This window comes from Trachemys scripta, chromosome 1 (genome assembly GCF_013100865.1).
Source record: "Trachemys scripta elegans isolate TJP31775 chromosome 1, CAS_Tse_1.0, whole genome shotgun sequence".
NCBI classification, from domain to species: Eukaryota; Metazoa; Chordata; order Testudines; family Emydidae; genus Trachemys; species Trachemys scripta.
The window spans coordinates 206,260,261-206,286,876 of record NC_048298.1 but is presented as its reverse complement, the minus strand read 5'-3'; the positions used below and the strand labels follow the sequence as shown (position 1 = coordinate 206,286,876).

General features: G+C 38.0%; 1 protein-coding gene across 1 annotated transcript in view; it reads left to right on the top strand.

Moving 5' to 3' along the window:
* POLA1 (DNA polymerase alpha 1, catalytic subunit) overlaps positions 1 to 26,616 on the top strand; it is a 335,012-nt gene that overhangs the window by 177,805 nt on the left and 130,591 nt on the right. The window contains exons 33-34 of the mRNA XM_034754923.1: positions 139 to 320; positions 2,046 to 2,177. Of these exons, the coding sequence (XP_034610814.1) occupies positions 139 to 320; positions 2,046 to 2,177 (314 nt within the window). The remainder of the gene's footprint in view (positions 1 to 138; positions 321 to 2,045; positions 2,178 to 26,616) is intronic.

The window sequence follows — 26,616 nt, the reverse complement described above, 5'->3', positions numbered from 1 at the left end:
CCTGAGGATAGATTTTTACTTTCTGAATTTACATTTTTGTGACCCATTTTGTAGCTGTTGTACCAAATCTAAGGGAAAAAAAACTGACCTAGCTGAATTGCTTACTTTGGTCTTGGAATTTTTATTTCTTATTGATAGGACTGGATCCCTCCCAATTCAAAATCCATCACCATTACCATAAAGATGAGGAGAATGATGCCTTGCTTGGTGGCCCAGCTCAGCTCACTGATGAGGAGAAATATAGGGATTGTGAAAGATTCAAGTTTTCCTGTCTGAGATGTGGAACAGAGAACATTTATGACAATGTCTTTGATGGTTCGGTTAGTTTTTGGTCTTTTTGTTTCCATAGTAGGTTTGAAAAAAAGACTTCCTGTAGAAAAAGGAGCTTTTCAAACAAGGTTCATTGGAATTTGGACTGGGGAAAGACACTGTTTTGATTCTGTTATTGATAACTTTGGATCGGAGATTCAGTGCCGAATCCTATTCCATTCACACATTTCAACATTGTACTCTGGAAGCATTTGTCAGACTAATGAAGTCAAATGGTGCATCTGCTTTGGTTTACAAATAGAAGTTAGTGTAATTTTTTTATATTTAATTTTGATCTTAACTTTGTAACTTGCAGTTTTCTATTTAATGAAGCCTGCTTATAGCAATAACATTTTCTTATCCTAAATCATATTAATTGGAACATAGTGTTTTTGAAAATCAGTGTTTTTCTTTTTACATCTCACTTCCCTTCTTGACAGAAAGGTACTTCTGCACTATCTTTCCTGCTGTCTTTGTATATCAGACATAAAAAGTCATAGGGGATGCATTCCTGCCAAGAAGTACTGCCAAAAAATGTATCTCTGACCTTGGCTCAGAACTTGAAATAGGGCCAGGTATTTAACTCTGCTGCGATGTTATGCGTGGACTAGTCATTGGCAAATTAGCAGGCTGCAGAGTAGTGAAAACCTTGAAAGTTAAAGCAAATATATCCTTTATCTAAATTAAAAGCAATTATTTTAAGTTAATTTGGACAAACAGCAGATGTTTCGCATTTTTTGAATCAAAACAAAGCAGTCATTGGAAGCAAGCAAGAGGAAAGGACAGACACAGATCAGCAATGCTTTGTAAATCCTTGACTTTTGCTTCATTACAGCTGTAAATACGATAGTTAATTGCATGGAGGCTTGACGACTTGCAGATGGGCTAACTGTAGAAGAGCTTATGTCAAGTCTAAAATCTCTTCCACCTGGGATTACTTAGTGTTGTGGGTGAGGTTTTAGCCAGATCGGATCAGAAAAACATGGATTTTAAATATTAACAGGAAAAAAATCCCTCACAAACTTACAATCATACAGCCATGTAGGGTGTTCCTTTACAATGAGAATTTCACTAACTTAATTTTAGCTATTTACAATCAACCTTTAGGATCTGAAAACTCAATTTCACATGTGTGAAGATATGCAAAATGTTCCAGTTGACAATTAATGTACAGTCTCTGATTTTAGTGGATGACATGGTATAAACCTTTAATATTCTTCTTTGTACTTTTAAAAATTATTAAATGAACCAAAAAAGATAGCTTAATGATATACACTCTTGTAGCACATCTTCACATTTGATGCTTATAGGAATGATTCCAAGACTACAATCAATAGTCTTGAGAAGGATGTTGGTGTCCTTGATAAAAGTGATAAGCCTGTCTTTTTCAGGGGAATTGATTTTACTATAGATTTCACTAGTTTATTTTTATTCAACATCATTATGATAAAGTCTGAAACAAGTGATGTTAAGTTCCCCAAATGACCTTTGTTTAAGAGAAGAGTGAAAAGACTGTACATCCTAGTGGAGAAGAGTCTTTAGGGATGGAGAAGCCAATTGTCATGGGGTAGGAGGAAGGAAGACCTCTGTCGGGGATTAAATGGAAGAAGGCTTTTACAATATTTTGTTTCTTTTTGCATTGCTAGCGTATGTTTGTGTATATACTGTATACACACTCTCGCGTGATAACTTTATAGTGGTTTTGTGATTGTTTTCAACATTATTTTAATCTGCAGGGAAAGCTTATGGAACCCAGCTTGCAACAATGCAGTAAGAAAGAATGTGACGAGTCCCCTTTCAACTATATGATTCAAATGAACAACAAACTACTCTTGGATATTAGACGTTACTTAAAAAGCTACTATAATGTAAGTATCCAAAAAGTATTCTTTACAATGTTAAATTAATCCTCAGTTCTCTAATGGGTACTCAGTTTTTCTTGGGGGTGACAGAGTATTCATTTTGTGCAATACTGGTTACTGTGGTTTGTAATAGCTACAAAAAACTCCCCCTTCCCCTCCATAAGTAATGTGATTTTTATTCTCATTAAAATAGATTGATGGATGTTAAATCTCAATTTAAAATACTTCTCGTTTCTAAAACAAATTTTAATATTCCCCAGTCTAGAGGATATGATAGATAAGAACATCTTAAATTTTTGCATATAAGTTATTGGCCATGTTACATATAGAGTAGATCTTTGTATTTTAAGTTTATTTTTTGAAGAAAAGGTGACTGTAATGCATTGAGAAAAATCTATGAAGGTAGGGATTTGAGCATGCAAATACCAACTTTTCTTTTAAACTAAATCTGGTTCAAGATGCATTATTTAATGAACAGTCCATTAATTTGAGAAAAGAGGCCTTGTCCACTAATAATGTTCTGAAGGATGACAGAGATAACTTCTTACTAGCTCTGTGGGTTATGAAGGTTTCTTTCTGGCCACTTTGGTACAATTTTTTTTAATCAAACCTGTTGAAACCAGACACAAGCATAAAGGTTTTGGCATTTTTGGCATTATAGAGCTTCTTCCAAGCAGCATGAAGAAGGCTGTTTAATAGCAAAATGTTACTGTCTATTCTTGATATATCCATTTGTGGTTCAAAAATGTAAATAAAAGATATTGTCTGGATTAAAGTGCTCCGTGGCTCTTATAAACTGGACACAACCACTTCTTATGTATCAAAGTATTCAGATGTCATGAGACTAATTGAGTCACTTTTATAGTGTACAGACAAACTTAATATGAACTTAAGTATGACTCTCTATATACAATGAAAATGTGTATCTACTGAAATGAGTTCATTTTCTTTTTTAGTTGCAACATAAATCATAACTAGACCCTGGGGCAGGTATATGGTGAGATGGGTTGGGAATGTTTTTGTGAAACGGTAAAGGATATTTGATTCAGAATAGTCAATGTGGGAGCTTCAGATGCTCAGTGCTTCTGAATATAAGGCCTTAGGTGTATAAAGCTGAGTAACCAAAATTAGACTCTGTTTTTGAAAATTTAGTCTTTTGAATGGCTTACCAAATTGATGGTTCCTTTGGTTAAATATTACAAAACGTTTGCAGGGAAGTACAGTAGTAATATTTTTTTTCTAATAGCTCCAGTTTATGCTTATGTTCTAATAGCTCTCACTTGTGTACTGTTTTTTCCTCTGTATTAATTCTTAACACATTATTAAGTAAATGTTTCCATACTTATCACATTGCCAGTGGGGAAAAAAAAAACCTCAATTCTGTTAAGAAATTCTTTAAAAAAAAAAAAAAAATCTCAATTCCTTTTTATATTTGTTTGTAGTATTTGACGACCCTATTTTCAGAGAGCCAAACAGTTCTTTGCCATGTTTAAATTTAAATTTAGTCACTTAATTACAAGTGCGAATAAGTTGCTCCTTCATATGAAAGTTGAAGGCATTGGCAGATGGTTTGAATAGGCAACACCATACCGAACGTATGGGTTTGAGACCTCATATTTAACCTTAACCTAGCAGAAGCTTCCTTTCAAAGTTCATCTGTTTCCAAAATGGACATAATTGTAGTTACGTAATGAAGTTTGTTTTATTAAGGCAATATATCAAGGCATGTAGCTTTAGTATAAAAGTTGCTTACTGCTAAACTTTTCTAGATTTGATGCATTTAAATTATTATAATTATTTAACAAGTGCTAAGCTCATTTCAAGCACTTAATGTGCTAGAAAACATTACATGCACAGAATGTACAATACTGAGCACATTGAAAGAGGCAAATTGTGTTCATGTTAAGGGGAAAGAGTTAATATTGCACTATGCTCTGTCCATATCAATAACGTCTTGCTATAGGTTTGTTCCACATCATTATGGAATCAAGTTATAAATCAAAATGCAAAGTGCCATTGTTTGAATGCTGCCAAACGATTAGAAAGGTTCATTACATTCTAACTTTTTAAATATCCTTTTCCATGGCCCATAGAAATTGTGATTGAATATAACTAATGAGCTCCTTCATGTGGAAGTTATAGCAGTGTAACAGGGAGTTCCCTGAACTTTTTGATACATTTTAATAGGAATATATTGAGAATTGAGCTTTAGACCAGTTGATCAAATTATTTGTACAGCATTTTGAAGGTAAAAAAGCTGTGTAAATGCCAAGTATCATTATTAGTCTCCAGAAGATTGAGATGACTGTGCTGCCAGAGCTTATTTCCAAATAGAATAGTATTTTAGTTTGTAAAAAGGAGATTTCTTTGAGTTGGACAGGAAACCTTTATTGTATCCCAGTAATAATTAGAGAGGCAGGTGCTCTGTGAGCTTCATTTTATCTTTTATCCAGTATTTCTAATAGCTGTGTTACAGTTGGAGTTGAAAATTTTCAAATGAGATGTTTGGGCTAAGGGAAATATATAATCTTATAAACTATGACATACCTTCTGAGCAAAACTTTGGATGAAACTTTGAGACTTGAGTGTAGCAGATGGTTGTTGGAATGGCTGTGCCCTTCAGCTGTGGAGGAAGAGAGGTAAAAATTTAATATAGAAAAACAAAATTTTAGTTCACACTTGTATGGCAGATATTACCATTGTTTCTATAAGGATAAAATTGTACCTAAAACAGAAATGTATCTATATGAAAATGTAAAGGCTTTGTTTTAACCTTGAAAATATAGTAAACTACATTTTATGACAGTAACAGTGCCTAGGTTCTGATGATTTCTTAACGCCTGTTCCAAAGCCCATTTAAATCAATGGGAGTCTTTCCATTGAGTTCAGTGGGCTTTGAATCAGGCCCTTAAGGATTTCAGACCACGCCTCCTTCATTCCTTATTCTGTTTAAGTGCCTTAAAAAGTCCAGCCTTGTAAATTTATCATGAAAATTTATCAGCTTAGGTATAAAATCGGTTTGTCATGGTGCTGATAAAAATCGAACGATTTTACTTGTAAAAAACAAAACAAAAAGAACCCCAAATAAATACACCATGCAAGTGGGCAAGTAGAACTGTGCAAGCCTGCTATAATTCCTACTGTTTTAACGCATGCATTCACCTTTTTGTAAAATACAGTTCTTTGTTCCTGGTTCCATTTGAACACTGAAATATTGTTTAGCTACCACAAACAGCATTTAGCATTATTCCAGTAGTTAATTCCTTAATATTAAATAACATACACGAGCCTTGATCTTAATTATTCATTTGTAACTGCAAATATATTAAGCCAAGATGACATCCAAAGATTTTAGTTTCTTTCCAGAGCTGCATTATTCTTTTGAAAGATTGATCTCAGTTTTTTAAATTCTGCTGCAGAAAAGCAAATAGAGAGAAATAGCTAATCTAAATTGGGAAATGAAGAGGGCTTTTTTAAGCATGAAAATTTCATCATCTTGTCAGCTGGCAGAATGCCTGCTGTGTGGATTCACAAAGGCTAAGAATTACACTTTCATGAAATTTTCCTCACTAACTGCCCTGGTTAATTTGAAAGATAACCCACTGTTTTAATTCATTCCTCAATTGGGCGGTGCAGGTTTTATTTTTGATCTGACAAAGCATTTGTGTTAATCGTTTTGGCCCTCTACTAGACACTCTTGGGATTGTGCTTTTACAATAAACGTGTCTGTGATAGCTCTTTAGTCTATTATACTTACAATAGATCCATAGAACTGGTAATTAATTCTGTACTGCTTTGGAAAAGGGAAGAATAGGTGTAGCTCTGTCAAGTGCTGCTGGGAAGTTTGTTTAGCTGGTTCATTTTTGAAGTGTTACCCTCAGCCATCAATGAAACATCCATGCTGGAGAGAGGCTAGGACAGAAATCCATGACCATAAATGAGTAAACAAACCCAACTTTTACCTTGAAGAGTGGAGTCACTTAATTTATGGTATTTGCATCTGATTCTTAGGTTGAAAAAGTATAACAGAAACTTCCCGTTTAAATATTTGTCTATAATGTGGACACACGTTATAGAAAGACTTTGGGGAATAAAGGTTAGCTATTCTATTGCCTTTAATAAACGCCAGGCACATCCCAATCCGTAGCCATAAGAAAATTGCAGAATCTAATACTTGGCACCCCTAAATATGTTCCTCATATTTCCTTTGGTTATTAAGAGAAGAAATGGATTACCCATTTAATATCCACAAATTGAAGCTAAAAACAGAGTACATTACACGTGCGATCTGACTGATAGCAAAGTTCACCTTGCATTGAGTGGGTTGTTGATGAAGAACTGTTATCACACAATCACAATATTCTTTTACCTATTCATTTAATGTACACCTGTGATACATCAGCAGCTTGTTTGTAGTTAAGGGATATGTTTAAATATAAGGTTATTTGCTATTAGTTCACAGTTACTAACACTGTAAAACCTGACTTATGCATCTTTGTTTCATGTACAGTATTTATTTTAAAAAATGCAACTAGCCTTAAAATAAGGTGTAACAAAATGCCTTTATTTCATGGCCCTTGTCCACTGCGCCACTGTACCACACAGATGGAAGTGAGTTTGAAGGCTATTGAACACTGCTAAATAACTTTGTGCTCTTCTGCTGTGAAAATTCAGTGTTCAATAGCCCTCAAAATTTCTCATTTCTTACCTGTGGTGGGGTGGTCTGCTGCTGGCACATTAGGTCTCAGTATAAAGCATATAGGTACCCTACTTGAAGCTCTCTTGAATTATTTTAGTTTTTGTGTATATCTTGGTTTTTGCATTAATATTTAGCACATTTAGAAAGAACTTTTTTAAAACAAACGCCATTATAAGAAGTTATAAAAAAGCATGTAAATTATTGAGATTTCAATACATATCCACATAACAGTACAAAGATAACACTGCTCTACAGCCAAAATACTTCTGAAATAAATGTAGTCAAACTTTACTAATTCGGGGTCACTGAGAACGAAAATGATGCTTAAAATTGTTGATTGGCTCTAGTTTTCAAGATATGCTATTGGGTCAGTATATACGACCCTTGACTTGGGAATGGCGGAGGATAAGTGAGTTATAAAGGGAAGGGATCTCAATTTAAACCAGAAATGACTGAAATACATCTTTGACTGGATCTATGAATAAATCTATGACTGGGTTTGGACAGTACTTGCTTTTTAGGCAAAACAATGAATGATGCAATCTGAAGCTGGTATTGCGTCAGACATAATATGAATTGCATCATGTTATTCCTAGAAGTCATGGATGATGCAATCATAACGAAGCTTACATCACTCTGCTGAACAAATTGCCCTCTATCAGCTCTAGAAATCATACAGTGTCGTGCTCTTATTTGTCAGTGTTTGATTTTGCAAAGGGACCCATTTCTGTTTAGCCAAAGTGAGCAGAGATGCCTCGTACTTGTGTGAACAGTGCAGATAACTTCTGCTATGTTTGTGGTGAAGTGACTTTTGCATCACAAAAGCGCAGTATAACCACTATGGTTAAGAAAGCCTATCACCTTTATTTTGGCTGCAAAATTGGAGATCAGGACAAGAGGTGGGCCCCACACATGTGCTGCAACACTTGTGCAACAAATCTTTGCCAGTGGTTGAACAGGAAAAGGAAATCTATGCCTTTTGCAGTGCCAATGATTTAGAGAGAGCCAACAGATCATACCAGCAATTGTTACTTCTGCATGGTGCCGCCAGTTGGGAAAGGTGTGTCAAAGAAGAAAAAGTGGACTGTGCATTATCCAAACATTCCATCAGCTATACGCCCAGTACCCCATGGAGAAGGACTGCCGGTTCCTGATGCACCAGAATTATTCTCACTTGAGTCAGATGAGGAAGAGGAAAAGGATGAAACTTCTGGTCCTGAACCATCAATGTCACATGACCCACATTTTCTCCCATCCTCCTCCTCTGAACCACACCTCATAACACAAGGTGAACTGAATGACCTTGTCAGGGATTTGGAACTACCCGAGGCAGAGCTGTTGGGCTCCAGACTACAGCAGTGGAATCTCCTGGCAGGTGATGTTAGGGTTTCCATGTTCCGTGACTGTCAAAAGGATCTTGTCCCATTCTTCTTCATGGAAGGTGATCTGGTAGCCTACAACTACATCGATGGTGTGATGGCAGCCCTCAACATCGTTCACGATCCAGATGAGTGGAGACTGTTCATTGATTCATCGAAAACAAGTCTTAAAGCTGTTTTACTGCATAATGGCAATGTTTTGCCATCAATTCTAGTTGGTCATGCAGTCCATATGAAGGAAACCTATGACAACATGAAACAACTTTTGAGGTGCATAAACTATGACCAACATCAGTGGCAGCTTTGTGGCGATTTGAAGGTTGTTGCTCTCTTGCTTGGTCTGCAGACTGGATATACAAAGTACTGCTGTTTTCTCTGTGAATGGGATAGTCGTGCAAGAGATTCCCACTACATCAAGAAAGATTGACCACTCCGACCGTCATTAGAGCCTGGGAGGAAAAGTGTTCAGCATCCACCACTTGTTGAATCAAGGAAGATTTTGTTACCACCGTTACACATCAAGCTGGGTCTGATGAAGAATTTTGTCAAGGCCGTTGACAAAACACAATCAGCTTTCAAGTACCTCCGTGGAAAATTTCCAAGGTTAAGTGAAGCTAAGATAAAGGAAGGCGTCTTTGTTGGTCCTCAGATTCGTGAACTTCTTCGAGATGATGCATTTGACCATGCACTGCGTGGCAAGGAAAAGACGGCATGGAAAGCCTTCCAGTTAGTGGCAATAAATTTTCTCGGAAACAACAAGGCAGACAACTACAGGTTGTTGGTGGAAAACCTCCTCAAGGCATACAAAAGCCTTGGTTGCAACATGTCACTAAAGATACATTTTTTGCATTCTCATCTAGATTTTTTTCCACCGAACTGTGGAGCAGAGAGCGACGAGCACGGCGAGTGATTTCACCAGGACATTGCAACAATGGAGAAACGCTATCAAGGCAAATGGAGCCCATCAATGCTTGCAGACTATTGCTGGACAGTGACAAGAGATGCTCCATTTAATGAATACAAGAGACAAGCCAAGAAGTGCCGAGTAGACACTGAATAGGACTAAACTATGTGCATAATAGTTTTTTGCCTTTTGTTTCATAATAAATTTTATTTATATAACCCTTTTGCTGATTTTTAAAGTGTTACATAAACAGGACAGGTGAAATATTATCATGTAAAGCAACCATAAACACATGAAAAGACCTAGGTTTACAATTTATGATTAAAACTCTTCTATCTACACAATATACATAGATATAAAATGTAAAAACTTAAATATCTTAGAAACAGTAGCCAATCAGTTGTTTTAATTGTCATATTTGAATTCAGCACATCAAAATACATAATAAATAGCACATTTTATCTCTGAAGCAGACGACTTCTCAAAAATTGTAGACCAGTGTAACAGGTCTGGTTCTGAACCTGTTATCTCCCACACTGTAATCAAATGCATTGCCAACAAGCTACAGGTGGACACCACATGAACAGGTAAACGTATGATTGTAAGGAATGTGATGACTGTTCTGTAATCATGTTCTCCCAAGATTAATCTGTTGTAAATTTTTTGGTACTAGTAACTTTAGGGTGTTTAAGCATTTGATAATGAGTAAATAAGATCAAAACACAGGAGAAATTAAGAGATCATTTGAGGAAGGAGTTAGTCAACTATGACAAAAAGCTGCTATCCTTGAGTATTGACTATTATCGGAAATACGTTATCTACTATATATACATGGATTTGTGAGGCTTTTCAGATTTGGAATTACATCATTGTAGTCTCACTTTATGAATCAAACACGATGGTGATGTTTCCATAATAGGGGAAGCTTCCAAGTGAAGGCAGAGCTGAAAACAATTGTAGTGCAAAGGAAAGGTAAAAGACTAATGTGATTCTGTTAGTGGTTCCAAAGGGCCTAAGAATGAATGAAAAGAAAATCCCATCAAATTCTCAAGATTTTCTTTGTTTTTAAGTTGGTTTGCCCAGTAGCATCTTCTGTCTTTTTCTTCATTGAGACTGACACCTAAATTTCAACCAGAACCCTATTTTGGCTAACTACCAGGAAATAGGAGATATACTGTTCAATGAGGAAACAATAATCAATATACCGATTAAGATTTTTTTTTGGCTACAATACAGTCTTCCCTAGAAGCTCATATGTACACTGGACTGGAGATAAGATGAGACCCTTTGAGAAACCATATGCAAGGGCTCTTTGGAATGATAAGCAGTTATTCATCACAGACTTCATTGTGTATTAGCTAGAATTGGTTAATCACTACTGTACATTACTCTGTAATCTGACCATGAAGGGAAGGTTTGAGACCTCTATCATCAAGATTACATTTTTTTAGCACAGCGTTTCAAGGTGATGGTCAGTCAAGGCAACTTCACAAAAGGCACCAGCATTTTTCTTATCACTAATGGACTGACACTCTTTTTATTGGCTTTTAGTAGTCCCAATGGGTAGGAGCCCAGCTCACTAATCATTGAATCATAGAATACCAAGGTTGGAAGGGACCTCAGGAGGTCATCTAATCCACCCCCCTGCTCAGAGCAGGACCAATCCCCAGACAGATTTTTGCCCCAGAACCCTAAATGGTTCCCTCAAGGATTGAAGTCACAACCCTGGGTTTAGCAGGCCAATGCTCAAAACCACTGAGCTATCGCTTGAAGCTTGCCCAATGCACTCAGAACCTCAGTTATTGAGATTGGGTGAAATTCAGCTAGAAAATAGGGTATGTTTATCCTTTTCTACCTGCACTGCATAAGAATGTGCATAATTTTAACTGGGCCGTTATTGACCCACTGTTCCAATGACTGGACGGAATTGTCTTTCCGAGTGTTATGGAAACAGTGAAGTCCACTTCTGAGTGCATACTATTGAAACTAGTCCATTAACAGAAACGGTGACGTGCCTTGGCCGCAGCCTGGAGGTCATGATAACTATGACAAAGTGGTGCATGTGCTATAAGAGAGGACAATCATAGTCTCATTCTAGACTTGACTGTTTCCAAGGCAATTTCAATAGCCAACCCGGAACCACTACTATAATTCAGATTTTCATATTCATGTAATTCTCTTTTTTAGCAGTAATTGTTGAAATATGTATTTACATCTGTCTAGGCTTAGACTTTTTGCTATACGCCATTCAAATTTTTAATGTAATTTTGGATATAAAAGGACCTCTAATCTGTAAAACACTTGAGATATGACAAGGAATATGAGTCCAGTAATTACTTAAATTTGGGTATGTCTAAAATTTATGAAACACAGTTGCCAGTTCTAACTGTAATTTTGATATACTTGCACCTCTGATTCAAAGCAAATAATGCTCTTTGTTTGATAATTCACTGTAATCATATACATCTATGCTACTAATTGAAGCTCTTACTTTTGGAGGCCATTTTAACCATCTACCTGGAAGATTATCCAAAATGTAGTCCATTGACCTTGAACTTCTTAACTTGCATATGTGAGAAGATCCAAAAAGTCTCTACAGTAGAAGAGGTCACACTTCCACCAGACGTGACTTCCCTTCCCACCTTGCCTTGCTCAATGTCCTGCTTCCATAGCGGCAACAGGCAGCTGGAGACTCTTGTCCTCAGAATGACATTTTTGTCAATATTTGTTGTCTTTACCAAAATGTTTTCTTACAAGTGACTGGCAGTATAGAATCCTTTGGTTTGACACTACTTTTAGAAAGCTATGGGATGTTTTTGAAAGTTGGTATTGGAGAGATTGAGGGTCTGTCTTGGTATCCATGGTCTCTTTTCAGCCACAGCAGCCAAAATAGCAGATAAGTCTCTTAATACCATTGGTAAGGCCTCCTCACTCCCAGACCTAGTGTTCCTTCCTCAAAGACCTCAGGAGGTGAAGGAACAAACAATAACATTAACGGCTAATACAGCTCCTGCACAGGGAAAACAGTCTAACCTTCACATTCCTGAACAAGATAAGAAGCCACGTATAGATGTTACTATCATCAGAAACATAAGTGTCTGTACCTGAGGTTTACTGGCATTAATCCAGAATCAGTCCTCAATCAGAGTTAATTCCCAAAAAGATGTTTATAGTTTTTACCAGCTTTTTTTGTGTGCGGGGGAGGAAAGAAACAGGTATTTTGTACCTTTTCCTTGAACATTTTGGTTTATTCCTCTTTTAGTGTCCCCTTGCTTCAAGAAATGTTTCCATTTCAGTGAATCCTTGGAAGTCTCTAGACAGTAGAAAAAAGCAGCTAATGGAAACAAAAAATTCTCTATCATCCAAGTATTCCACAATTCATCATTTCCTGGAGAAAAAGAAAGGGATTAAATAATGCAGATTAGCATTCTGATTTGTAAAGTTTCCACTTCTCTCTGTTCCTTCTAAGAGTCCAGAAAATGTATTAGCCCAAACTTCATTGGACATATCTTCCTCTAATTCTTTCCTTTTCTCAAAAGAAAAAAGGGGAAAAATCAGATATAAAGATATATTATCTTCTCTATTTATCCAAGAAGGAAAGTGAAATATCTTCTTCACAATTATAAGCATCAGTCAAAGAAACCACAGATGCATTGGTTTTTCCTGCTTTTAAGAAAAATACAGTAGCATCTTTGAATCTTCAGAGGAAGGAAGCAGAACCCTCAAACAAAACATTTTTTCCCCCTCCCCTCTTTCTTAATCTGTCCCAGAAACTATTGATTTCTGGAATAGATTCAACCTAAGATGTCCCTTGCAAAATAGAGACACTGTCTTAACAGTTTACAAAATTATGTAAAATTTAGTGAAGCTGAAATATGCTAAAGTAAAGTTCACACACCTGTCAAAGTAGTCTTTTTGTTAGCCAAAGACAGTAATTCCTTCTGATGGTGGCCTCTTTCCTGAGGATCCTTGGTGCAGAATGATTTGTTGTTTCCTTAGGGAGGAGGTTCGTGGAGTTCTCTGCTGCATCTATCCTACTTCTATGTCTTTTACATGTTCTGTTTTTGTTATATCTGTGCTGTATGCAGATCTATTTACATTTTATGGTAAAAGTTAAAACTGTCCACCAAGAAAATATCTCTGATCACTTATTACTGACACCTTCCTAAATGCTATAATTTTCAACAAGATACTTTTCTTCTAATGAAATGACCAGCATGTGCCTGTGGAGAGGCAATTGCCATATCAGATGGATCTCAGCAGCTGCAAGGTTTTCAGTGGTTCAGTGAGGCCCTCAAAAATGAGGTAGCAGAAAATGCAAGAAAAGAAAAGCATATTATTAAATTAAAGAGTTCCTTTTGTCAATTTAATTCTGGACAGTTTAGAAGAACACCACTTTATCGGTACAACAAATACAGATTTTGGTCCAAACCACTTAGGGAAAGTAGAGGTCAAGGACCAAGCAAACACGGAGCAAACAGACCAATTGCATGACTCCAAACACTAAGCGCACCTCCTGAGAAGGCAGTATTCTTGACCCAATCTCAGAAAATGAGCTGTCACAGTAGCTTCCAGGGGCTATGTAGTAATGTTTTCCAAAATTCCCTCTCTATCCTTTGTAACATCTTCGGTGATCAGGAACCTGGAACAGGTAGCCCTTATGGTGCAGGCAATTCATAAACTCCTGTCAGTTGGTGCAGCAAAGGCAGCCACTGCTGAGTTACACACTTCTCAGGCATTACACATATTTGTTCTGAAATGGCCCATTGAGATCAAATCACTGCTGGGCTTCAAATGCCTCAGCAGGTCCATAGGGAAGCCTTCCTTTAGGAGGGAGACATTGCTCTGAATTTTAGCAGTCATGGACTTAAAGAATTTTGAGACATTATTTCAACTTAACCAGTTCCTTTCTTCGTGCCTTTGTTTGTTTCTTTTACAATAGGTTTTCTTCACTCTGTTTTCAGGGCTATCACTTTACCTAACACTGCCAAGGCAGAATTCTATCTTTTGACATCACTGGAATAAATGGGTGATTCCATCCAAGGGTTCAATATTCCTTGTTTTTCAATTCTGAACTACTCATTCTTTAATTGTTTTCCAATCTTGTTTTAAAAAATAGAATTGCTCTGCAAAAATCAAAATTAAATCAATGTTTTTCTCTGGGTTGCTGTGGATTAGGACAGAAAAAAGGTAGAATAATCATTCTTTTCAGGAATAAATTCAGGTGCTGTACAAAAGATTTATTATCCTAGTGAATCATACAATACTGGCCTTCCGTGGATAAAGCTTTGATGTTTGACACTCTTTGCAGATGTTATTGTTACAAAGAAAGTGGTTTTGTTAAAAAAGATGCTTTAGGGCTTCTCAGATTTTCAAAACTAGATTTACTCTCTATGCAGGAAACGTAGGTATTTTTGAAAAATTTAACAGTTTGGCTGTTCAGATGAATTTGGTCATAGTGGGAAACAAAATAAATCTAGAATTCTGATAAGGATCAGTTTTTTTCCAAATAGCAACAGGTGAAGACAACTAACAGATTAAAGTATATATCATCCTGAAGACAATGTAAAACACAAGGAACATTACATTTCAGTGGATCTATGTGTTTTAGTCAGCACTAGTATCAAAACCTTCTTGAGACCCTAGAATATGAAATGGTGGTTTATGGTTTCCTAAAAGGCTGCAAGATGTAGTTGGATTCACCTTCTTCAATCTTTTTGTGCATTCTTTTCAAAAACTCAAGCTGTCAAGGGACTAGGGTGAAGCTCCAGGCCCTGAGACAGAAGATCTGAATGGAGTCGCAGGGGAAGAGGCAGACACAATCTACTACCACCACCAAGTACCACCAGGATTTCCTGGACTAATAATTCTCCAAAATTATTCTCAGCTTGTTAGAGTCAATCTTTTGAAATATTCTCGGTCTCAGGAAAAAGACACAGACGAGAATATTACATTTACCCTTTTACTATTTTTGAAAGATTGCAGAATGAAGATGCCATTCATCCTTATTAACCTTTCTGCTTCTTAGCCAATCTGCTTTGGCATTACCATAGTCTTTCAAAAGGTGACTTTAACAGAGAGCTAGATGTTGTTGGGGGGACTTGGAAAATTACAACAGGGTCATAGAAGCAACAAGAGGAAAATCAGTGGGGGATTCTGCTCAACATCTTAGTTGTCTATACACAAATGCAAGGAGTAGGGGGATTAAACAGGAAGAACTGGAAGTATTAAGTCAATTTATTTTATGTTCTAACTGGCATCACAGAGACTTTGTGGCATACATCTCATGACTGGAATATTGGTATAGAGGGGTATAAGCTTTTTCAGGAAGGACAGGCAGAAAAAAAAAGGAGAAGGGTGTTGCATTATACATCGAGAATATATACAATTGTTCCAAATTCCAGAAGGAGGTGAGAGGCAAACCAGTTAAAAGTCTCTGGGTAAAGATAAAATGGAGGGAAAAAATAGGGATGATGTCATGGTAAAGTTTACTATAGGCCATCAAATCAGGAAGAGAAGGAAGATGTGACATTTCTAGAAGAAATAGGAGAAATATCCAAAACATAAGATCTGGTTGTAACAGGGACATGAGAGCAGCAGCAGAATAATTACAAGGGATTTAAATAAAAGTAGACTTTTATTTAGCAAATTCAGAGAACTGGTAGGTAAGGTCCAATGGGAAGAAAATCTAAGGGAAAAAAGAAGTTTAGGAGAGCTGGCAGTTTCTCAAAGAGATAATATTAAGGCACAACAGCAAACTATCCTAACGTGAAGGAAAGATAGGAAAAACAATAAGAAGCCAATATGGCTCCATCAGGAGCCCTTTAATGACCTGAAAATCAAAAAGGAATCCTACAAAAAGTGGAAACATGGACGAATTGCACAAGGAGGAATACAAAACAACAGCACAAGCATGTGGAGACAAAATCAGAAAGGCTAAGGAACAAAATGAGTTACACCTAGCAAGGGACATAAAAGGCTATAAGAAACAAGAGAAAGATGAAGCAAAGAGTAGGTCTTCTACTTAGCAGGGAAGGAGAACTAATAACTAATGACATCCAGAAGGTTGAGGAGTTTAATGCCTATTTTGCTTCAGTCCTCACTAAAATGGTAAATGGTGACCAGATATTCTATGCAATTAATATTGATAATAAGGAGGGAGGAACACAAGCCAAAACAGGGAAAGAACAGGTTAAAGGCTATTTAGATAAGTTAGCTGTATTCAAAGCAGCATCGCCTGATTAAATTTATCCTAGAGTACTTAAGGAACTAGTTGCAGCAATCTTGGAACAGTTAGCAATTATCTTCAGTAATTCTAGGTAGATAGGTGAGGTCCCAGAGGACTGGAGAAGAGCAAACATGGTTCCTGTCTTTAAAAAGGAGGAACCAATAGCACCCAGAGAATTATAGATCACTCACAGCCCAATTTTGATACCTGGAAAGATACTGGAACAAATTAACAACCAATTTGGAATCACCCAGAGGAACACAGGGTTATAAGGAATAACCAGCATGGATTTGTCAAGAAAAAAAAAAGAAAAGATTATGCCAAACCTACCTAATTTCCTTCTTTGATATGGTTATTGTCCTAGTGGATAGGGGGAAGCAACAGATGTGATATATTTTGAGTTGAGTCCCACATGACATTCTCATAAGCAAACTACAGACATGGTCTAGATGAAATTACTATAAGGGGGTGCAAAACTGTTTGAAAGACTGTACTTTAAAGAGTAATCATCAATGCTTCACTGACAAACTGGGAGGATGTATCTAGTGGAGTCCCACAGGGGTCAGTGCTATTCATTATTTTCATTAATAAAATGGATAATGGAGTGGAGGGTATGCTTATAAAATATGCAGATGATACAAAGTTGGGAGGGGTTGCAAGCACTTCGGAGAGCAGGATTAGAATTCAAAACCACCATGAAAAATTGGAAAATTGGTCTGAATTTAACAAGATGAATTTCACTAAAGACAAGTGCAAAGTACTTCATTTAGGAAGGAAAAATCAGTGCACAACTACAAAATGGGGAATAACCAGCTAAGTGGTAGTACTGCTGAAAAGGATCTGAGGTACACTAGCAGATAACAAATTGAATGAGTCAACAGTGTGATGTAGTTGTAAAAAAGGCTAATGTTCTGGTGTGTATTAACTGAAGTGTCAAGACATGGGAAGTAATTGTCTCATTCTATTTAGCATGGTGATGCCTCAATTGAACTACAGTATCCAATTGTGGGCACCACACTTTAGGAAAGATGTGGAGAAATTGGAGGAAGTGCAGGGGAGAGTAACAGGAATGATAATCAGTTTAGAAAACCTATCTATGAGGAAAAATTGAAAAAACTGTGCATGTTTAGTTTTCAGAAAAGATAACAGAGTGGAACCTGATAACTGTCTCCAAACATGATAAAGGCCGTTATAAAAAGGACTGTGATCAATTATTCTTCATATCCACTGAAGGTAGAACAAGAAGCAAGGGGCTTAATCTGCAGTGAGGAAGATTTAGGTTAGATATTAGGAAAGACTTTCTAACTATAAGCATAGTTAAGCTCTGGCATAGGCTTCCAATGGAGGTTGTGGAATCCCAATCATCGGCGGTGTTTAAAAACAGGTTAGACAAACACCCATCAGGGATGGTCTAGGTTTACTGGATCCTGCATCACTGCACATCTCTTCTTAAGGAGACTCTCTTATGATCTAATTTGAGTACGTCCACCAAACAAAAAATGTTGTCACTTTGTGGGACAGGGGAAGATTGTGAGGTTTCTTTTTGGTTGTGATCTCAGTTTCTGTGCAAAACACAATTACACAAATGGAGAGGTCATTCTTGAAACATTCCCAACTGTAGTAACTATCAAGGACAGTATTATGCCCAGAACCCATGGAAGAGAGGCTTGTAGCTGGATGCTTACTGCTCAAGAGTGGATATATATCAGAGTACAACTTCCCTGCTCCTTTCTTCAGATAGGAATACTCTTGCTTGAAGAGTATCTCTTTTGTTTACTCCTGGATGAGCTAAAACTACACTGGGTATTAGACTTGTTTTCCCGAAATTTAAACAAATCTATGGGACTGTAGGGTTTCCACGACTACGTGGATGTTTATATTTACCTCTTCTCTCATCTGGACCTTTATCAGAATGTCATTCACATATGGAAAAAGATAGATGCCCTACAGTCGCTAGTAAAAGGACCTGATTTACATATTCCACCCAGTCAGTAGTGGCCTCCTGGGAGGAAAATGCATCAACAGAAAAGACTTGCAGCACAGTGATATGGTTGACCCTGTTCACCTTGGTGCAGCATTACAAAATAGATAGGCATTCTTCCTCTAATTATTTATTTGGGAGAATGGCCCTGAAAGCTTCAGAAGATGAAGTTTAAATTTAGATAAGAGAGCAACAAAATCTTTTCCCATAATCTGTTTAATTGGGCATTTCTTTTCCCTCCCTGTGCTCTTAATTTGCACTGCTAGTCACACCCCAGCTGTGAAGATTAATAGACATGCACTTGTCCAAGAAAGAAAACTTTGTCATATCTGATTTTATTTCACTGATGAAAATGTGAACAGTAAGCTCATCCCTCCCCTTTTTGGTTTGATGGAAAATTTAATAACAGAATCCTCAGTTTGGGTTATGTGTATTTTTATTCAGAGAAAAAAAAGTATAAATTTTCATACATCATGGATACATCCTTTAGCTCACTTCCCTCATCTGCATGATTTTGAAACATTATAGTTACAAGTTGATATCATTTCCGTATTTTAACATTTTACATTTTGAAGAAATTGTTGGCTTTGGAAGAGGTATCTGAAAGCACAAGGTAGGAAGTGGAGTCAAGTGGAAATGTTTCCTCATCAACTCTTCAGTCTGCCTCTGTTCCTCTGAGAGCAAGGCAACCCAGCTGTGAGGCTTACTGGCCATACTCTTATCAGAGAGAGAGAGAAAATTATCAAGGAAGACAAAATTTCCTCTCTCAATTCTATCCTTACGTAAATTCAGCCTTCTGAGTTCCCATACGTGAGAGTGTAACTTAATTTCCAAATTACATGATGAAAGCACATCTGTCCCAAAATTAATACCTCTTGAGAATATCATAATTGTATATACTGAAAATAATTAGTATCTGTAATTTGCAAGTCATAAATGTCTAATTTTTAGCGAAGTTGTTTGTTTCCATTTAAGATAAATTCCCAATTTAAGATCCAAGGCAACATTCAAATGTACCTCACAGGGGCCAAAATTGTTCTTTCCTTCTTTTCTTTTTAAATGCTGCAAAGAAACATAGTGATTTATGTTGTATTCTATTGTAGAGAGAACATCCCAACTTTAAAAATATTCTGAGATTCCTTTAATAAAATACTGTTCATTGGATTAGTACCTAACCAGTTTTTTTCCTCACATTGAGGCAACTGATGTCAAACTTCTAATAAAACTAGAAACCACCAAACTACCTAGTCTGATTACCAGCTGTAAAGTATGAAGATGAAGTTTTGTTGTGCTTTTTATCCAAGACAATGAAGATTATCAATTGCCACTTCTTATGAAACATTAGATTCTTTACCTCCATCTGCACAAACAGAGTGGTGGTTAAACACTTCCACTTCATTCATTGCAATTCCAAGCAAAATCACTCCTTCACTCACTCACTCACTTTCTCTCTCTATCATCTCCCTTAAGGACTCTCAATTTCCAGGGCTTCACCCCTGAATGGAGCCATGTACCAAATTCCTTCTCTCCATTTGTTCCTTCTCCATCATAATGGAGCAGTACAAGTGAAGTAAGCTTGAAGTCCATTTGCAAGGACACCCTCTCAGGATCACAAAGAAAGTTGCACTATTCTTGCACTCAGCCTTTTGACCCTGGCTTTCCTTAGGGGGAGGAGATCAGAGTCTGGAGGCTTATTGGGCCCTTTGCATCAGAGGCACTCCATCATCCAAAACACCCATGGAGACACCTCTGCAAGAGGAGGTCAGTCCTCTTCAGGTCTTAGGACTCATTGTTATCTGATAAGAATTTGCCAAGGGTAAATCCAAAACTTGCCCCCTTCCACTCTGTCTAATGCACTTGTAATGGACTCCCTGAGCTAGCATTAAGAATCAGGGCAGCTAACGAGATATCCAGGCGTTGCTCAATGAAGCCCTGAGCAGCATGTAACGATTCAAGCTTAATAAGATAGTAGCTGAAAACATGGACAGGCCAAAATATTTACTACCAATGAGTGAAGTTCAGGAAAGAATAGAAGCCCCTCATCCAAGGGCAGAAGCTCTTTTCATTCCTACCCACATCAGATGTATTGGAAAAGGGATCCTCATTTTTCTAGGGTAAGACATGGATGTGGAACATGAGAAGGAAGCCAAGATCATGCAATAGTCTAACCTTTCATTCTAGTTCATTTGTATAACTGCAAGAGAGTTCTCCAGAAATAGACTTGAGGACAGGATATCCCATTCTCAGACACCTGATTCCAGCTGACTTCAGACACGTTGGTACAGGAAGGACTGTATCATGATTTCTCTGGAGCTCCAGACTTCTCTTCCACCTCCTTCAACCTCTGCCTCAATTGTGAAAGCTGATGAGAAACTTCAAACCATCTGGAAAGCATCAAGCACCACCTAGAGTCAGCGGCCATTAGAAACCTATCTTTCAATAGGAAAGGTCTTCAGAACATTCTTCCATTTCTTCATAGGAAAAAAACAAGGAGGGGAGGGATTTTAGGTCATCCCTCAAGAAACTGAACAGGCTGATGAAAAAGATGAAATTCAGAATGGATCTTGTTCCCACTAACTCCAGTTTCTCTGGGGGAGAACCTAATTCTGTTAGATCTAGCAGAAGTTTATTGGCATATTCCAATTATTCCCTGATACAAAAACCATTGTCAATGAAATGTTACCTTTTGAGTCCCCCAGGATGCTTCAGTAGCCTGGCTAAAGAGTCATTTATACCTTTTATTAGATGAGATGATTATGAGAATATTGCTGCTAGAGACATTACAGGAAGTGGTGTTGCAGATCCTCTCCGTGCTTCAAGCATGGTAACGCAATCCTATCTTCACTACCTGGCAGCTGCCCACAGTATTATAGGGTCTCACAACCCTTCATTTGACTGATGGCATCTAATTCTCTGCATAAAGATGAGCTTTCTATTTGTAATCAAGTTGGCAAGGATAGTCTATGAAATGTCAGCTCTTGGAGGCTGTCAAGCATATTGCATCTTCCATGAGAATGAGATAATTCATGTTCCAGGGTCTTTCATAACCATGATTAACTCTTCCATGCAAACATCACAGGAAATAAGGTTTTGGACCAAAAAAAAAGTAACACCTGAAGGAAAAAAGCATTGCATGTGCTAGATGTGGTGAAAATCCAGGTTAAAGTCAACTAGTTCAGAAAAACAGCTTGGTTTCCTTTCACCTAAATGCTTGTGACTGAAAGTATCTAAATCCTCCTTAGTTAGGTGGATGAAACGCTTATACCATTAAAACCTATTTAGTCACAGATAACATTTCCAGAAGGAATTGACACCCTCTCATCATAATCTATGGCAGGCTTCTGGGCAGAAGGGGCATCAACAACCAGAGAGGAAGTTTATGAAGTATTAATGACCGCACTATTAAGCGCTACAGTTTTCACCATAGGCACTGACTTTTTTGTTTCCCTGGGGTGTTCCACCTCAAGGCTCTGCCCCCACTCCACTCCTTCCCCTCTGGCCCTGCCCTCATTCCACCTCTTCCTGCCCTCCCTGTACCCCCTTCCCTGAGGCCCCGCCCTTGCTCTGCCTCTTCTTGCCACCTCTCGCCCCTCCATCCCAAGGCCCCACCCTCACTCTGCCTCTTCCCACTCCAACCCCTCCCAGGAGCCCGCTGCTCTCTGCCCTCCCCCAGCTGTCAAACAGCTGATCGGCAGCCCCCACAAACAGATTATCAGTGGTGCCTCCAAACAACTGTAGCTGATGGGTGCTGAGCACCCACTGTTTTTTTTCCGTGGGTGCTCGAGCCCCAAAGCACCCACAGTGTCGGCATCTATGGTTTTCACCTTGATTCCTCAGCAGAAACATTCTTTGTTGGGAAGGTGATCCAAGTGGTACTTCTAAAATAGAGTAATATTAATGTATGGATGGGAAAGGACAACGCTTCATTCTGTCTTTCTTGTCTTTAGCTCATTGTCAACAGAGCAACACTTATTTACATACTGCTAAGGATCTGGCCTTTGATGTTAATAGACCTCTGTGTTCTTCTCTGAAATATATGGAACCCCAAGAGAAAAGCTAATTCCCTTTTTGGGGCATATCATGTCCGCTTCAGAGGAAAGAAACACAAAAGTTCCATTGCATTACAAAGGCCAATAAATCTCCAAAAACAATACAAGCTCATGTACTAGATTTGCCTTGACACCTTGGGCCGAAAGTCATCAGCTTCTGTGGAAGAAATCTGTGAATCAACCATCTGGATGAACTAGCTTGTCATGTGTTCATCAGTACACTTACAAGCTGGGACTGAGCCCTCGTGATACAGCCTTGAGGCAGGAATATATTTCATGCCTGGTACCCTTAACATTTCAAAATTCACTTGATTTTCCTTATATTCCTAGATAATTTCCTTCCTTCTTACCTTTATTATTCTATTTTTCCCCATGTTTGATGATTGGCAAACCTAGATTAGAGTTTCCTGTATTTATCAATTTCTTTCCTTAGAGAAGGTATCTGATCCAGTCCCACTTATTGCTGTAGTTCAACACTGGTTGTTTTGTAATTTCCTTTTCTGAAAGCAAAATTGTATCAGTCCTGTGCTGTAGTTAATTATTGTCAGACATTTAATATCTTGTAATATTAACTTTATCCTAATATTGAAATACCATTATTATCTTCACAATTTACAGGTTTGGAAGAACTTTTTCTTAGCAGGAAGTAATAGGAGGGTCCTTCCACCCTGTTTCAGTTTTGTCAGCTTTAGCTGTCTCCAGCACTACAAAGTGAGAGAACCCTACCCATCAGTCAGTTCAAGAGACCTGAGGTCTTGGATAGGAGAGAAATAGAGAGAAAACAAATTGCTTGTCTTTTGTAGTGAAGTTGGCAATAAATATGGCATGTTAACTTTTATGAGCGATTACTTTTTACCACTGAATTAAAGTGTAATATGTTGCTTAGACAAGATGTACTAGGTAGCGTTTTGTTTTTCTTTAGTCTATAAAACTCAGTCACCATTTTCAGGAACAAATATTGCTAAAGACACCAGATTGTAAAATCTCTGCTGCTTCTTCAGAGAGTCTTGGGGCCATCCTCTGATATGTAATTGCTTTTACATCAGTCACAAGAGAAAGACAAGAATGCGCTTTCCTTGAACTTAACAGTTTGGGCAATTTTCTGTAATCCAGTAAATACAAATTGTACCCTGATTATCCATCTACGTCTGTCAAGGAAATTTTAATGGATGAATGAATGAGTCAAATATATGCATGGAAATATACAAATGTGCAAAATATGGGTCTAATTACAAGGCTGCTGAATTTACACAAGGTCAGGTAAACAAGGCACCAGTGTAATGATTATTAATTGTTAATAATGCCTTTGGGAAAACATTCTCATGTCTCTTCTGAACACCTAACAGTTTTGCCTTTTCAGTCATATGAAACAGCCAAATTGATCAGTTAATAGTAAGAGCAAAAAGGCATTCATTTCTCCCCTCTTTCTACCTCACCTCTGTAACTGCTTACGACTTCTTTCAGCATAGTACGTAAGATGAAAGGCAGATTTTCAGGACTACATTGACAATGAAAAGTACATTTTAGATATTTTGAATTAGAATTCTGAAGTAAAGTTTTCGAGAATAAATTAATGTAGTTTGTACTCAAACACACAGTAGTGAACTAGCCACTGTCCCCTCTCATAACAAAAGAGTGCTCCTTTTCATTTTCTTTCAAGATAGCTAGGGCCATCAAAAACAAACTGGATACTAACAAAGACAAATTGAAGCCTCCCTTTTTATATGCTTACTATTTATGGTAAATTTGGCTCCCTTGCTGTTTTATAGAATACTCTAATTTTGGTTGAAGAGCTGTACCAACAAATGATTTATTTTAGATTCTTCGAACTGCTGCAATAACTGTTTCCCCTGAACCTTGTGTGACTTATTCAGTAGACTGCTGTATCATTACAGACTCTGCATAATTAATTATCCTTTTCCACTATGAAAAAGAAATAATAGTGGATGGAATAGATAACACAGAGTCCGTCTGGGCGATACTCAAGCTGGGTAAAAGGACTACTAGAGCCTCTCCGGGGATAGTGCTTGGGGTGTGCTATAGACCGCCGGGATCGACCCAGGATATGGATAAGGAACTATTTAATGTATTAAGGGAGGTAAATACTAATAGAAACTGTGTAATTATGGGGGACTTTAACTTCCCGGATATAGATTGGGGAACAAACGCTAGTAACAATAATAGGGCTCAGATGTTCCTAGATGTGCTTGCTGATCAATTCCTTTATCAAGCGGTAGCTGAGCCGACGAGGGGGGAGGCCATTTTAGATTTGATTCTGGTAAGTAGTGAGGACCTTGTTGAGGAAGTGGTAGTGGGGGACAACTTGGGCTCCAGTGATCATGAGCTAATTCGGTTTAAACTAAATGGAAGGACTACCAGAATTAAGTCAAAGACTAGGGTTTATAATTTTAAAAAGGCCAATTTTAACAAATTAAGGGGACTGGTAAGGGAAGTGGATTGGGCAAACATATTAAGGGATCTAAAGGCAGAAGAAGCCTGGGATTACTTTAAGTTAAAGATGCATGAGCTGTCAGAGGCCTGTATCCCCAAAAAGGGAAAAAGATTACTAAGCAAGAGATTTAGACCGAGCTGGATGAGCGACCGACTGAAAGGGGCGATTAGGAAAAAACAGAAAGCGTACAAAGAGTGGAAGAGGGGAGGGATCAGTAAGGAAACTTACCTTAGTGAAGTCAGAGAATGTAGAGATAGAGTGAGAAAGGCCAAAGGCCGGGAAGAGTTGGACTTAGCGAGGGGAATTAAAAGCAATAGTAAGAAGTTTTACAGCCATATAAATAGGAAGAAAGCAAAGAAAGAAGTGGGACCGCTGAAGACTATAGCCGGAGAGGAGATTAAAGATAATCTAGGCATGGCGCAATATCTCAATGAATATTTTGCATCAGTGTTTAATGAGGCCAATGAAGGTATTAGGGATACTAGCACCGTTACAGAGGGGCATACAGGATGGGGGATTACCGCATCCGAGGTAGAAACAAAACTAGAACGCCTTAATGGGACTAAGTCGGCTGGACCGGACGATCTTCATCCGAGAATACTGAAGGAATTGGCGCGGGAAATAGCAGGCCCATTAGCGACTATATTTAATGAATCTGTAAACTCGGGGGTGGTCCCGTTAGACTGGAGAATAGCCAATGTGGTTCCTATTTTCAAGAAAGGGAAAAAAAGTGACCCGGGTAACTATAGGCCTGTTAGTTTAACATCAGTAGTGTGCAAGGTGCTGGAGAAGATTCTGAAAGAGAAACTAGTTGAGGACCTTGAGGTTAATGGCAAATGCGATAAATTACAGCATGGTTTTACGAAGGGCAGATCGTGCCAAACGAATCTGATCTCCTTCTTTGAGAAAGTAACTGACTTATTAGATAAAGGAAATGCGGTGGACCTAATATACCTGGATTTCAGTAAAGCGTTTGATACAGTACCCCATGAGGAATTATTGGTTAAAATGAAAAACATGGGGATCGATATGAAAATCCAGAGGTGGATAAGGAATTGGTTAATGGGGAGAATGCAGCGGGTCGTATTAAAGGGTGAATTGTCGGGTTGGAGGGAGGTTACTAGTGGAGTGCCTCAAGGTTCGGTTTTGGGACCCATTTTATTTAATCTATTTATAACTGACCTCGGGACCGATTGCAAGAGTGGGCTGATAAAGTTTGTGGATGATACGAAGGTGGGAGGAGTTGCAAACTCTGAGGAGGATAGGGATATTCTGCAGGGAGACTTGAATGAGCTTGTGAATTGGAGTATCAGAAATAGGATGAAATTTAATAGTGAAAAGTGTAAGGTGATGCACTTGGGGATGAATAATAACAATTTTAGTTACAAGATGGGGACGCATTGGTTAGAAGTAACGGAAGAGGAGAAGGACCTGGGGGTCCTTGTGGACCGCAGGATGACTATGAGTCGACAATGTGACGTGGCGGTGAAAAAAGCCAATGCGGTCTTGGGATGTATTAGGCGAGGTATATCTAGTAGGGATAGGGAGGTCCTGCTTCCGTTGTATAAGGCGCTGGTGAGACCTCATTTGGAGTACTGTGTGCAGTTCTGGTCTCCAATGTTTAAAAAAGATGAACTCAAACTGGAACGGGTGCAGAGAAGGGCGACTAAGATGATCAGAGGAATGGAAAACCTGTCGTATGAAAAGAGATTAGAGGAGCTTGGGTTGTTTAGTCTGACAAAACGAAGGCTGA